Here is a 16,653-nt window from a genome sequence, read left to right on the forward strand (position 1 = left end):
AATATATTTTACTCATTTGTGTTGTAATCATGTTTCTCTGTACGGTATTTTATCTTTTCAAAAATGCAGTCAAGTGGGAAATTACTTGGTCATGCAACAGGTTTAGTAAAGCGTCAGAACGAAGTTTGATAAGATTTGTCTTCAAAGAGAGAAAAATGTAGAGCATGTGTGAAATGTTTGAACGCTGAATCTTCTTTTACATGCTCCACAAAAATTAAAATCATTTCAGTGGCCATGTTTTTCATTTAAGTACTTAGTAAAAAGTATATAAAAGTGGACCATTTACCATATACAGTTGAAGTCAGAATTATTCGCCCCCCTTTTATTTATTTATTTTTTTTTATATTTCCCAAATGATGTTTAACAGAGCAAGGAAATTTTCACAGTATGTCTGATAATATTTTTTCTTCTGGAGAAAGTCTTATTTGTTTTATTTCAGCTAGAATAAAAACAGTTTTTAATTTTTTAAACACCATTTTATGGTCAATATTATTAGCCCCTTTAAGCTTTATTTTTTCGATAGTCTACAGAACAAACCATCATTGTACAATAACTTGCCTAATTCCCCTAACCTGCCTAGTTAACCTAATTAACCTAATTAACCTAGTTAAGCCTTTAAATGTCACTTTAAGCTGTATAGAAGTGTCTTGAAGAATATCTAGTCAAATATTATTTACTGTCATCATGACAAAGATAAAATAAATCAGTTATTAGAAATGAGTTATTAAAACTATTATGATTAGAAATGTGTTTTGAAAATCTGCTCTCCGTTAAACAGAAATTGGGGAAAAAATAAACAGGGGGGCTAATAATTCAGGGGGGCTAATAATTCTGACTTCAACTGTACTTATGTTGTACAAGTATATATTTTACAATAGTAAAAAATATGTTGTTTCAGTCAAAATTATAAATGTTCTTATGCCAAATGTCATTTGAATATTAAATAAATATCATGTTCCATGAAGATAATTTGTAAAGTTAAACCTGTAAATATATCAAAGCTTGTTTTTTAGTAATGTGCATGACTAAGAGCTTCATTTAGACAACTTTAAAGACTTTTTTCCTCTGTATTTTGAGATACAGCTATTTGAAAATCTGTAAAAGTCAAATATTTTTCTATACTAGTAAAGCATGCAGTATAATATATCAATATACGTTTTTCATTTATTTACCAAATAACAGACCAAGGAAATTTTGACGGTATTTCCTATCTTTTTTTTTGTGGCGAAAATCATATTACTTTTTAGCAGTAATAAAATTATTATTTTTTTATTAATTAAAAAAAATTATATTAATATTATTAGATTTATATTACTATTATTATTTATTTTGTTATTAGCCCCCTTATGAAATTAATTTTTCAAATGTTTCATTTTTTGTTTATATATATTTTCGAACAAACAGATTCAATTCAATTCACATAAAAGATCAAAGTAATTGAAACAGTGTCAGTTCAGTTTTCAGAGTTTAAGTTCAGTTCAGTTCAGTTCAGTGTGGTTTAATAATCACTACTGAGAGTCCAAACACTGAAGACCAAATACAACGATGCGCAGCTCTACAGATCCCAAACCATGCAAGCCATTGGTGACAGTGACGAGGTAAAAACTTCACTAATGGCGGAAGTGAAGAAAAAAAAACCTTGAGGGAACCAGGCTCAGATGGGGACAACTATTTCTCCACTGGCCAAATGTCTTGTGCAGAGCTGCAGTCTCAGTGGCGGAGGCTGGAAGCTGGACCTCAGCAAAGACTCGTCTGTCCCTGGAGCGTCACAGGAATCAGTCTCATGCTCTCCACTCCTCCATGACCACCACAGTAGCTGCTCAGGATACGGCCTGGTCCAGGATTATGGAAACTTTGGGATCATCTCTTCGCTGGTTTAGGATGGAATCAGTGGCGCTGCAAAGTCTGAGGGCCTCGGAAAGAGTATCCCCAGGTGGAAATGGAGAGAATAATTAGCATAGCTGCTGTTCATAGTGAGTATAAACGAGATGCTAAAATCTGTGTGGAGCACATTCATGCATCATACCGCTAAGTGATGCAATGAGTGTATGCTTTACTAAACAGATAAGTCTTTAATCTAGTTTTGAACTGTGAGAGTGTGTCTGAGCCTCGGACGTATAACCACTGTTCTACAATAACTTGCCTAATAACACTAGCTTGCCTAGCTAACCAAATTACCCAACACTGCAAAAATGCTGTATTAATGGCAATTTTGTTTGTCAGCAATACTGTAAAATGTACAAGTGCACTGTGAATGAACAATTACTGCTGTGAAACTACAGCACAGTTGTAATTGTTAATTCACAGTGCACTTCTTCATTTTACAGTATTGCTGGCAACCAAAATGGCCATTAATACTGTACATTTCACTGCAATTTTTTCCAGTGTAGTTAAAGGGTACCTATTTTACCTCTTTTTTAAGATGCAAATCTTTTGTGTCTCCAGAATGTGTCTGTAAAGTTTCAGCTCAAAACACCCATCAGATTATTTATTAGAGCTATATAATATTGGATTTTTCTGCTGTGAACATACTGTAGCTGTTTTTGTTGCCTGTGCCTTTAATGCTGGTTCTCCCCGCTCACCAATCCCAGGTGCCTGTCAGCGTGTGCCTCAACCTTCACCTCGGCTGCGTCAGATAAACAGCACAGTGACAGACATGAAGGAAGCAGATCTCGTGTAACGTTTGTGAGAAATACTACAGTAAGAACTGTCCCAATGATTATTTGATGTTTTTGTTGTGGAGTTGCAACGATGAGTCACGCACAATGTTGTTACAAAGTATACGTGCGCGCACACACACACACACACACACACAGCGTGTGCATTTATCTTTGCACTGTTTTTGCATGGCAAATATGACAGGATACATGTTAAAATCCTCTGCTGTATGGGTATCCATTATGTTAATGTGCAAAATAAACCTGATTTAACGTCCACAAACTGGGATTGAAACTTCTTCTTTGTTACATGTCCTTGTATTTATTATTTATTTACTTGTTACTTTGTCGCCCTCTAGTGTTTTGTTGCTGTTTGTGTTTTGGTTAAGTTGATTACTCCGCACCTGTAGACCATTGACCGCCGGCGATTTAAGAGCTCGCGCAGCAGTACTTCAGGAACGGGGATTTGAGCGGCCGTCCAGACGTGGAGTTGTGCTCCTTTTGTGTTCAGCCTTCGTTTATTGTGTTTTCTCCCCACACTTTGTTTATATTTGGTTACTCGGTTAATAAAAACCCTAGACCGATCCGTTTGTATGTTTCCCTCATTTAATGTTGTGACCGTGGTCGTAACATTCTTTTATAATTGTACTGACACACGGCTGAGGTGATAAAGACGGTAAAATCGATGTAATTCATCACACACATGCACTGTTTTAAACACGTTTTATACTTGTAAAACTCATTCTTGATCACATGTGATGATGATTGATGATCACAGAGAGCTGAACGGATCTTTTAATCCCAGTTTCTTTGCGCACGTCCTGTCTTGTGGATCTGATTATACGCGTTACTATGAAAACATGATAATAGACGGCTGTCAATTAATTCAGGGATGGGGAAACCACACTCCTACGTCACGTTGCGGTGGGCCTCAAAATGGGAGGGATTTGGATCCTATTTTTAACATCAGGAAAATAAAAATAAGAGGCTTATTGTCTTTAGATCACTTCAATACGACAGTGGACACACTATACCTGCACACAGTTCTGTCCAAACAGCTTACTAAATGTGATTTTCATCATAGGTGTGCTTTAAGCCTTTAAATGTCACTTTAAGCTGAATACTAGCATCTTGAAGAATATCTAGTAAAATATTATGTGCTGTCATCATGGTAAAGATAAAATAAATCAGTTATTAGAGATGAGTTATTAAAATTTGTGTTGAAAAATCTTCACTCCTCTAAACAACACTTTCAAAATAGTTTTAGAAGAATTAAAATGTCACAGTAGAACTAATTATTTTTGCCTTTTTTATGTAACTAATCAGGAAAAAGAAACCAAAACTTTAGGGCTCTATTTTAATGATCTAAGAAAAAGCATTAAGGATATGTTCGAATCCAGTTTTGTTTTTTTCGAATCCAATTTTTTTTTTTTTTTTTTTTTTTTTTTCTTCTTACTCAAAGGTTTTGTCTTGTTTATATAAATTATTTGGTAACATGGTAACACTTTATATTGATGGTCCATTTGAGTATTAGTAGACTGTCTGCTTAATATCTGCTGATTTGCTCCTCCAACAGACATTTAACTGACTATAAGAAACTTTGCAAGTACATGTCAACTTACACTAACCCTAAACTAACACTCTACTTATAATCTAATGAGAATTAGTTGACATGTAGATGCAATGTAACTAAAATTCAACAAACAGATCATCAAAATAAAGTGACCAATTATTTTTCTTGTTTTACAGAAAAAAAAATGCTTAATTTTAACATATTCTTTCTGAAAACAAGACAATTTAGCTTGTCTAGAAAATGCTTCTTGATTTAAATTTTTTTTTAGATATTTGGACCAGAAACAAGACAAAATCTTTTAATAAGAAAGCATGTTTTTGCAGTGCACTGTACTTAAATTACATTTCCAGGGTATAAAGCAAGGGATTATTTTTAATTTTTAGGTCATTTAATTACAATTACTTATGATGTACTTGTGTTTAATACATTAACAGGTCTCTATAATTCAATTAGATAAATATGCTCTGCGCCCTGGTGCATGGTCTAACAGGGTTGTGCTTATTCTCTTATTGATTTCTGGGTGTGTTCAGCATAACATACATTAAACCAATCAGAGTCTCATCTCCCATTCCCTTTAAGAGTCAGTTGCGTTTTGGTAAAACTGAACGCTTCACTAGAGAGAAAACAGAGCATCTACAGCGCGAGGATAAAGATCGAGCCTCCTCCATTCAGCCTCTTTACTTTACTCCTTTACCTTGTTGGAGTAAGTAAACGGCGGAAAGTCACTCCACTGAAGACATCCATTAGCCGACATATTTGTTTCAAAACTATTTCTAAATTCAGTTCTAATTTCCAGCAAAGGAATAAATGAACAATAATAATGAAGTGTGGTCAAAACACTGAGTTATATCCAAACACACGTCCTGTTTCTATGCCCCATATGGTGATGCAGATGTCTCCAAAACCTGACAGGTGGACAAATCTACACTTTTAAAATCTAAACCAAATCCAAACGCTTTCATTAAAACAAATATAAATATGCAGATAATAAATAATACTGCTAATAATAATAATAACAATAAACAAATGCAAATTGTCATGAATAAACTGAAAAAAGCCCCCAAGATGAGGCATGGAGCCAGTGGTTTTTATATTTATGTAGAAAATATTAATTTATGTATCATTTTAACCCTTTAATTGTTTCATCTGTAAAGATATTTGTGTATTGCTGTACATCCTGTGTGTATTAAGCAATGTGTAAGCGTTTAGACCTGCATAGGCGCACAACTAGTGCTCTCCGTGCTGGACTTTAGAGCAGCTTTCAGTTGGTCAACGGTGCGGTCTATTTCAGTTCCTCAAAATAACAACACGCTAAAAATGCGCCTCCTTTATAGATCAGCACACCCATGAGTTCACAAAGTGGCGCAAATAGATTTGCTATTTAAACAACGTGATGCAAAACGTGAAAATTAGGGTTGTGCTGGTCTGAAAATAGCAACAAATCACGCCAAACACGTCTTGTGCCTTCAGTTTTTGTGCTCCAAATGCTTTTCTCTGTTTACCTTGACCTTGAGGCAAGCTGAGCAACATTAGTTCCTGCTCCATTTACATGTGTGGATCATGTGGTTATTCATTTTGTTTACACCGCCATCAGCAGGTAGAGCTCATGAACTGACCACCAGAGTTTGGACACGTTCACAGACAGACAGTCTGTCGTGATCTTCTGTCTCATGTCAACACACTGTATACCTCTGAAAGGCTCGATTACACTTCTCTTTTCTGCAGCGCTGCGTCTGAACATCACTGGAAAAGTGAGAGAGAGAGAGAACAAAGTGCTTTAGTGAACTCAGAGGCGGTCTAAAGGCTTTTTCTCTGTTATTAATCAGCTAGCAGCTAAATCATCCACCTGCTATGCAAATACAGTACTCAAACACACACACACGCGCTCATATACAAAGTTCTAGGAGATTTGCATCCAAACCTCAGAGCACAGAGCTTCCTGATGAACTGAACACCTCGTGAATCATGGTAAAGTACAGCTATTTATACTTATTGCATGAGTTGCATGTTGATTTAGTCTATTTGACCTGCTGTTAGAGATTTGAGTTGGTTTCTGATGCTAATGAACGCTCTTTTATATGTAAACAACTTAATCTGCATCATCTTTTGTTGAAAGTTTTGGTGATTTCTGCTTTGAAACCTGCGCACTGTTTCAGCTCCTCATTCGCACAGGATTAAATGTGTCATTGTTCTCTGTCTGATGAAATTCAACCACTGATCTGATCAAAAACGGAAAGTAGAAACGTTCAGCTTCCTCTTATCTGGCCATCACTGCGAGAAGGACACTATTATGCTGTTAATATGTGCTCGTTTTTGTTTTGTTTTCTATTTAACATTGATTTTTTTATGCTCTCACATTCAATAATAACATTACTGAAGATGTGTGCACATACTTTAAGTACAATAATTGCTGTTATATATATATAATTAATGTGAAAAATATCCATAAATTAGCAGTTTTCTGTATGTTTGCGATATGTGTTTTTATTTTTCCTTGTTTATTTCTGCTTTTGAATTGCATTATGGGATCTTGATCTTTCTTACAACTTTAACCTTGAAAAGTTTGAAAAAGTGACTTTTATGAACATTTTTAATAGTTTAAAGTGAGATATTGTCTGAGTTTGTGTTGTATATTACACTACAAACACCTTGTAATAAACCACCAGCACATTTTCTGTTATTGTACATACTTATTTCTCTATTTATTATTATGTTTTATACATTATATTATTTCAAACTACTAAAATGTCAATAAAAGTCACTTTGTTAAACTGTAGAGTTGAATTTTCAACATCTCATAATGCAATTTATAACCACAAATAAGCAGACAACATAAAATATGGAGACTGTTAATTAATAATTTTTTTTAGACTGCAGTTATGTGACGTGGAGAAGTTATTAAAGTTATGTGGCATAGAGAAGTAAATGACTGTGACACATTTGTATATCTAAACAGTGTTAGTGTAATGAGTTACAAAGTAAATAGTAGTCACACTGCAATATATATATATATATATATATATATATATATATATATATATATATATATATATATATATATATATATATATATATATAAATTACAGTGTATATGAACAAGACAAAAACTCTTAAGTAAGAATATATACATACATACATATATATATATATATATATACATATATTTTTTTTTTCTTACTCAAAGGTTTTGTCTTGTTTATATAAATTATTTAGTAATATGGTAACACTTGATTTTGATGATCCATTTGAGTAGTAGTAGCCTGTCTGCTTAATATCTGCTGATTTGCTCCTCCAACAGACATTCAACTGACTATAAGAAACTTTGCAAAGACATGTCAACTTACACTAACCCTAAACTAACAGTCTACTTATAAGCTAATGAGAATTAGTTGACATGTAGATGCAATGTAACTAAAATTCAACAAACAGATCATCAAAATAACATGTCACCAATTATTTTTCTTGTTTTACAGAAAAAAAAATGCTTAATTTTAACATATTCTTTCTGAAAACAAGACAATTTAGCTTGTCTAGAAAATGCTTCTTGATTTAAATTTTTTTTTAGATATTTGGACCAGAAACAAGACAAAATCTTTTAATAAGAAAGCATGTTTTTGCAGTGCACTGTACTTAAATTACATTTCCAGGGTATAAAGCAAGGGATTATTTTTCATTTTTAGATTATTTAATTACAATTACTTATGATGTACTTGTGTTTAATACATTAACAGGTCTCTATAATTCAATTAGTGAATAGAGAAAATAAAGAAAATAGTGTAATACATATATATTCTGTTTTTCAAAGGATTTTCATAACAATTGCACATTGAGTGAGAAATTGATGGCAATTATTGTATGAAGTAATTTGATAAATATATAGTGTTTGAGTTTAAGTGTTACTTTTTTATTTTTAATCAAATCTAAAAGGACATGTTTGACCCAAATGTAAAGAATTAAAGTTGATTCATTTCTATTATGTGTTGAGATTTATATGGCTTTTTAAAGGGTCATGAAACCCTGTGGATCATTGAAACATTACGACCCATGGCATGCGCAGATGCGGTCTCACCCAGTCATTGGGTCTCACAGCTTGGCAGGTCTGCCTGGCCTTCAGAAAGCACGTGAAAAAAAAACCTCAGCTATGAATATTAATGAGAAACCGGCGCGTCATCACTCCACTAGCAGATTCGCGATACGTCACCAGTTTTGATCCCGCACCTATAATGATTTTAAACCCGGAAGCAGAAATTAGCTGACAAAAGCTCAAAATGATCCAGTTTTCCCCACAGTTAAAGCTGACAGCTGCTAACATCATCTTAACTGATGCTCAACACACACAAATATGTTAACATCTCAAAACAAGTACTCCAGGGTGTCTTGAACCTTTAATTAGTACAAGGTCAGGTAATTAGATTTTTTTCTTTATGAGTAATTAAATTACTTTTAAATTTTAAATTGTCCAATGCATCCAAATAATATATATATATATATATATATATATATATACATACATACATATATATATATATAAATATATATACATGTATGTATGTATGTATGTGTGTGTGTGTGTGTGTGTGTGTGTGTGTGTGTGTATCATATATATATATATATATATATATATATATATATATATATATATATATATATATATATATATATATATATATATTTATAATGTATAAATTATATACACACACATACATAAAACCAACAAAACAGTTTTGTTATATAGATTTTTAAATTTATATATAATCTCTATCATATACATACACTGCTTGACAAAAGTAAAATGTTCTAACAGCTTTCCCAGTTGTAAGAGAAACAAATAATACCTTGACTTCTAGTTGATCATTTGTAAAAGTGTCAGAAGGTGGATTTTTCCCATGATAATCATCTGATGAACTGCAACCCAATCATCACAAATACTGCAGAAGACCTGGAACACTGGAAGAACTGGAACACACATAGATTCTCACAGAAATCAGTCAAGTTTGGTGAAGGAAAGATCATGGTTTGGGGTCACATTCAGTATGGGGGCGTGCGAGAGATCTGCAGAGTGGATGATCAACATCAACAGCCTGAGGTATCAAGACATTTGTGCTGCCCATTACATTACAAACCACAGGAGAGGGCAAATACTCCAGCAGGATAGCGCTCCTTCTCATACTTCAGCCTCCACATCAAAGCTCCTGAAAGCAAAGAACGTCAAGGTGCTCCAGGATTGGCCAGCCCAGTCACCAGACATGAACATTATTGAGCATGTCTGGGGTAAGATGGAGGAGGAGGCATTGAAGATGAATTCAAAGAATCTTTCTTCACCATTCCAGATGACTTTATTAATCAGTGATTTGAGTCATTGCAGAGATGTATGGATGCAGTCCTCCAAGCTCATGATGGAGTCAGACACAATATTCATTCTGTTTTCACTGCAGCATGAGCACATATTCTATACTGGACATTATTGAAGGTTCAGTGACCAGACTTTAGTCTAAGCAAAGTCAGACCTTACTGTCCTAATGAAATCATTCAAAATCAGGGCATGATCATATTTTATTATGGGTAAAATAAGCGTAATCTAGAGGCCTTTGCCTTTCATATAAGCCACTTCTGATACCACATGATCAGCTAGAAGTCAAGTTATTATTGGTTCCTAAAACTTGGATAGGCGACAAGACTTTTGTCAGGTAGTGTATATATTTTATATCTAAATATAAGTAAATGTTTTCTCAGATATATGCATGCATGTGTGTGTAAATATGTGTGTGTATAATATATAGTTTATATTTTATACAGTTCAAATATTGCTAAAACAATATAATATTAACACATTTTAATGATGTAATTAGTAATAAATAACTGTTTAAGGTAACTTATCCAACCCTATATCTAACAATGATAAGAGGCTGAGTAATAATGCGCTTCACAAACTGAACATTCCCTTTATTATACTTAATATATTATTAAACACAGACTAATATGTTCCTTCCCTCTGTGCTATTTCTGAACTCTTCATATTTACATAATCTTTTACTACATCCAGGAAGTAACAAACCAAACCTGCACAGCTCAATATACATTGTTCTTGTTAGAGTTTGATCTTGATTTGGGAAGGAAAAGTGATGTGAATTCATAAAAATCAATGTTCTGGAGCAAACACAACTCAGAATCTTGTACTTTTATTCATCTTTAGAGTTTCTTCGGGAAGACCTCCCGAAGACCTCCAGCTCCTCCCAAGAGAACAGGTACATTCATCACAAGCTTTATACTTCTATACAAACATTATTGGAGGCAATTTATTTTACAGTCCTGTTTTGTGTGTATACACAGTTGAAGTCAGAATTTTTAGGCCTCCTGTATATTTTTCCCCAGTTTCTGTTTAACGGAGAGCAGATTTCTTCAACACATTTCTAATCATAATAGTTTTAATAACTCATTTCTAATAACTGATTTATTTTATCTTTGCCATGATGTCAGTAAATAATATTAGACTAGATATTCTTTAAGACACTTCTATACAGCTTAAAGTGACATTTAAAGGCTTAACTAGGGTAATTAGGGTAAAGTTAGGGTAATTAGGCAAGTCAATGTATAACAGTGGTTTGTTCTGTAGACAATACAAAACAAATATTGCTTGAAGGGGCTAATAATTTTGACCTTAAAATGGGTTTTAAAAAATTAAAAACTGCTTTTATTCTAGCCGAAATAAAACAAATAAGACTTTCTCCAGAAGAAAAAATATTATAGGAATTACTGTAAAAAAATCCTGAATCTGTTAAACATCATTTGGCAAATATTGGAAAAAGAAACTGAAAATTCACAGCAAAGTGAATAATTTTGACTGTAATTGTATGTACTTATCATAGTCATTAAAAAAAGTGGGGTGCATTTCCCAAGCAACGACATAACTTGCGGCTAAACTATCATAGTATGATGCATCATTTGGGAAAAAAACGATGTAGTGATGAGTGTTTCCCAAAACTAGTTTCTTTGTCATAGATCCATCATTTTATATATAGGGAAAGGATCGACATAGGACCTCAAGCCGGGAATCAAGCTCAGGTCATCGTGAGCACCATGGTGTTATATGTCAGCGCACTTAACCACTAGGCTGTTGGCACCAACAGCAGATCTGTCATTTGAACCACGTTTCGACCACCGTCATTTAAACTGGCAGAAATAACAACGTCTTTTTGTGCAAATTATATTGTTTTACACATAGACGCATTAAAAAAAATCCAGTATTAGTTTTGGTAAAAACATGCACTCGTTTTCCATATTAATTAAAATATATGTAAATAGCACATATAGGGCCTGTGTTTCTGTTACAAATATTTGTAATTATTAGTAATATTATTATTGTAATTATTATTATTATTATTATTATTAAGTAGGATAGTTTATTTATTTTTATTTATTCTTGAGGTTCTCAAGGTGAATGCGTACCTTGGCTCTAAGGGTCAAACAACAAAAAATAAGGTCAAGAATCTTGGTGTGACTCTGGAGTCAGATCTGAGTTTCAATAGTCAAGTCAAAGCAGTTAGTAAATCAGCATACTATCATCTCAAAGGCATTGCAGGAATCAGATGCTTTGTTTCCAGTGAAGACTTAGAGAAACTTGTTCATGCCTTTATCAGCAGCAGGGTGGATTACTGTAACGGCCTCCTCACTGGCCTTCCCAAAAAGACAGTCAGACAGTTATAGCTCATCCAGAACGCTGCGGCCAGAATTCTGACCAGAAGCAGGAAATCAGAGCACATCACACCTGTTCTCAGGTCTTTACACTGGCTCCCAGTTACATTCAGAATAGATTTTAAAGTATTATTACTGGTCTATAAATCACTAAATGGCCTAGGACCTCAATACATTACAGATATGCTCACTGAATACAGACCTCAGATCACTCAGATCTTTAGGATCAAATAAACTAGAAATTCCAAGAGTTCAGTCAAAGCAGGGTGAATCTGCCTTCAGCTTCTAACAGCGCCCCCTGCTGCTGGAATCAGCTTCCAGAAATGATCAGATGTGCTCCAACATTAGGCACGTTCAAATCAAGACTGAAAACACATCTGTTTAGCTGTGCCTTTACTGAATGAGCACTGTGCTACGTCCAACAGATCGCACTATTATGTTTTTCTCTTCTTTTTAATTCTTTTATAACACATTTTATCTGTTTTTATGCTTATTTATTTTATTTTTTTAATCATTTTTATTATTTGTTTTTATTTCTCTTATACTTGTTTCTTTTATTCCTGTTTGTGTAAAGCACTTTGAATTGCCACTGTGTATGAAATGTGCTATAGAAATAAACTTGCCTTGCCTTATTGTAAGAGTCTACATTTACAATTTGACACATTCAAGCCACAAAAATGTTCTAACCAGCAGGCCCATGTCACATACAGTACAGATACTTAATAAATAACCTACTATAAATTAAAAACATTAACATATATGCTATATATTTTCGTTTTCACAAGCTTTAAAGACGTAACATAAATTCCGCTTTTAAATAACAGGTCACCTAAAGCTTTCATCATGAGCCATGGCTGTGTTCAAATTGGCATAAATATTTTCAAAGTGCACTGCGAAGGGAGCACAATTGTCAATATAAAGATCACTAAAACTGAACTGTAAAAATACTTTGAAAGCAAATTACACTCAATGTGATGACCTTAATGCTTATTTTTAAATCATTCTGAGTTTAAATGTCGGAATGTTCTAAATGAATAGGGCATAAGGGGGATAAGTGTGAATAGAACACAGCCAGGAACTATGCTTCTAACTACAGCTCCAGAGGTGTAGTTGCAAGCGTACAAGTTTGCGATGCAGTTTGCGAATGTTCGCTGGAACGATGGATTTGGGAAACGCCAAATCAACAAACTATGTTTGTAATGACGGAACTTTCGACCTTAGTTGTCTGACAATGGTTTTCAAAAACGCACCCCTGGCCTCTCCCCAGAGATCCCTCAGGTCCTCTGCTCAGCTCCTAAGTGTTCCTAAATCCCTCTTGAAAACAAAAGGAGACAGAGGTTTTCCAGTACATGCTCCAAAACTTTGGAACACATTACTTCTAGAAATTAGAGCCTCATCTACATTGTGTGTTTTTTTTTAATCAGTCAAAACCTACCTCTTCTCTCCGGCCTATTGATATAAATTAGTTTATTTTCTTATTAGGACTGATTATATAGATTTTTTTAAATTAATTTTTAGTTTATATATTAGTTTGTATATTTATATAGTCAGCTGGAAGGGCATCCACTGTGTAAAACATATGCTGGATAAGTTGGCGGTTCATTCCGCTGTGGCGACCCCTGACTAATAAAGGGACTAAGACGAAAAGAAACTGAATGGATGAATGAAATTTTTATATTATCTTGTCTTTCCAACTGTTTATTATTGTTGCCATGTTGGTCACCACTTTGGTCAACATTCATATTGTTTTAAGGTGCTACATAAATACGGTTGACCTTGACCTCCAGAAGAAAATACTGTGAAAAAATCCTTGCTCAACTTTATGTACTTATCATAGGGAATAATAACTAGGTAACATTAGGCTATACTATGCTTGAAGCCGTGTAATAATGTTATATATAACTTACGTCAGTACATACATTACATTAAGAACAAGTACTGTAAAATAAAGTGCAAACAAAAAAAATACATCAAGCTAAGTTGATGTTAATCTTACAGCATGATGCTGAAAATCAAACTGTTTATAATGGATGAATATACACAAGACCTTAAACTTATTCAGAATAAACGGTTTTAACCAATATATATCTAATATTGATATACAGATGAAGTCAGAATTATTAGCCCCCTTTCAATTCTTCCAAAAATTTCCCAAATGATGTTGAACAGATTCAGGAAATTTTCACAGTATTTCCTATAATATTTTTTCTTCTGGAGAAAGTTTTATTTCGGCTAGAATAAAAACAGTTTTAATTATATTAAATCATTTAAAGCTCAATATTATTAGCCCCCTTAAGCAATTTTTGTTTTGTATTGTCCACAGGACAAACCACTGTTATACAATGACTTGCCTAATTACCCTAATTACCCTAGTTAAGCCTTTAAATGTCACTTTAAGCTGAATACTAGTGTCTTAAAAATATCTAGTCTAATATTATTTACTGTCATCATGACAAAGAGAAAGTAAATCAGTTATTAGAGATGAGTTATTAAAACTATTATGATTAGAAATGTGTTGAAGAAATCTGCTCTCTGTTAAACAGAAACTGGGGGAAAATATACAGAAGGTTTATCTCTGTATATGGTCACACTTTTATTTTGATGGTCCATTTGAGTATTAGTAGACTGTCTGCTTAACACAGACATTCAACAGACATTTAACTCACTATAAGAAACTTTGCAAGTACATGTCAACTTACACTAACCCCAACCTAACAGTCTACTTATAATCTAATGAGAATAGTTGACATGTAGATGCAATGTAACTTAAATTCATCAAACAGACCATCAAAATAAAGTGTGGCCCTGTATATTTATCTAAATTTGACCAATCAGATGGGGCCTTACTATCTTTAGCATTTTAAAATTTGTCCAATACAGGTAAATATGATAAATAAGTTAAGGTGTCAGTATATACTACCCAAGTTTGATTGCAATAAACTTTTTTGTATAACAAGAATTGTATAGAATTATATTAAAACATGCTCTAGAATTTGTAAAATTACAGCTGCATATAAAATATTTACCTGCAATGTCTGGCCTTTATTCTCTCAACATTCCAATAATTAGTTTGGACAAATGAAACAGTTAAAATATGAATATAAAAGAGTTTTACTTTCCATTTTCTGTGATCTTTTCCCAATTAATTTTCCAACACTTTGTTTGTAGACAACAGCTCTGGATATGGCTGGCCAGAAGGGGAATTTGTAAGTACAAAGATTGCCTTTTTAAAACACATACACACAAAGTTCAAAAGTGTGGGAACTGTGTTCTTATCTTACTTCCTGTTGCTCATATCAAATGTAGTATCACTTCCCTTACAATAGTGAATTACTGCTGTTTTTTTATACGTCATCCTGATGGTCAAACCAGACTGCGGTTGCAGTGGTTTGTCTGATTCTGGTTTTGCTTTATTTTAGTGACAAAATTAATGAGTAACCAAATTTAAGACATTGTAAACACTTACATAAAAATCATACTAATGGTTGTTGTCTTGTTTCTAGTCTAAATATCTAAAAATTCTAAAAGCAAGAAGCGTTTTTTAAAGGCTACCTATTTTACCACTTTTTTTAAGATTTAAAACCAAGTACATTTTTTTTACAGTTATTCCTATAATTTTTTTTCTGGCGAAAATTATATTACATTTTGGCAGTAAAAAAAGATTTTCAATGTTACATCAATATTTTTATTATTTCTTCTTCTTCTTATTGTTTTGTTATTATATTATTATTATTATAATTATTATTTTATTATTATTATTATTATTATTTTATTATTATTTTTATTATTATTATTATTTTATTATTATTATTTTATTATTATTATTATTGTTTTATTATTATTATTATTATTATTTTATTATTATTATTATTATTGTATTATTATTATTATCATTATTATTATTATTATTATTAAAAAATATTATTATTTTATTATTATTATTATTATTTTATTATTATTATTTTATTATTATTATTTTATTATTATTATTATTGTTATTATTATTTTATTTTATTTTATTATTATTATTTTATTATTATTATTATTATTGTTATTATTATTATTATTATTATTATTATTTTATTTTATTTTATTATTATTATTATTATTATTATTATTATTATTATTATTATTATTATTATTATTTATTATTATTATTATTATTATTATTTATTATTATTATTATTATTATTATTGTTATTTTATTATTATTATTATTATTATTATTATTATTATTATTATTATTATTATTATTACTATTATTATTATTATTATTATTATTATTACTATTATTATTATTATTATTATTAGCCCCCTTAAGAATTTATTTTTTTAAATTTTTATTTATTTTTATTTTTCAAACAAACCACTGTTCTACAATAACTTGCCTAATTACACTAGCTTGCCTAGTTAACCAAATTAACCTTCACTGCAAAAATGCTGTAAAGAGTACAGTATTAATAGCAATTTTGGTTGCCAGCAATACTGTAAAATGCAATGCAAAAAAAAAATGCAAAGTCTGAGGGCCTCGGAAAGAGTAATAATTAGCGTAGCTGCTGTTCATAGTGTGTATAAACGAGATGCTAAAACCTGTGTGGAGCACATTCATGCATCATACCACTAAGTGATGCATTGAGTGTATGCTTTACTAAACAGATAAGTCTTTAATCTAGTTTTGAACTGTGAAAGTGTGTCTGAGCCTCGGACGTATAACCACTGTTCTACAATAAC

At 32.2% G+C, this 16,653-nt stretch overlaps 1 protein-coding gene and 1 long non-coding RNA gene across 3 annotated transcripts in view; both read left to right on the plus strand.

Moving 5' to 3' along the window:
- The window catches only part of LOC130233917 (uncharacterized), a 31,147-nt gene extending 28,388 nt beyond the window's left edge, over positions 1–2,759 (plus strand). The window contains exon 3 of the long non-coding RNA XR_008838252.1: positions 2,592–2,759. This is a non-coding gene — a long non-coding RNA (uncharacterized LOC130233917). The remainder of the gene's footprint in view (positions 1–2,591) is intronic.
- A 3,217-nt stretch (positions 2,760–5,976) lies between these two features.
- Positions 5,977–16,653, plus strand: part of si:dkeyp-117b11.1 (B-cell linker protein) — a 28,518-nt gene continuing 17,841 nt past the window's right edge. Inside the window, exons 1-3 of one of the 2 annotated variants that reach the window (XM_056464174.1) lie at positions 5,977–6,198; positions 10,424–10,475; positions 15,091–15,128. In XM_056464174.1, the coding sequence (XP_056320149.1) occupies positions 6,196–6,198; positions 10,424–10,475; positions 15,091–15,128 (93 nt within the window). In that variant the 5' untranslated portion in view covers positions 5,977–6,195. The remainder of the gene's footprint in view (positions 6,199–10,423; positions 10,476–15,090; positions 15,129–16,653) is intronic. The other variant, XM_056464173.1, reaches the window with a different exon arrangement.

The sequence above is a fragment of the Danio aesculapii genome, chromosome 8 (assembly GCF_903798145.1).
Source record: "Danio aesculapii chromosome 8, fDanAes4.1, whole genome shotgun sequence".
In the NCBI taxonomy this organism is placed as follows: Eukaryota; Metazoa; Chordata; class Actinopteri; order Cypriniformes; family Danionidae; genus Danio; species Danio aesculapii.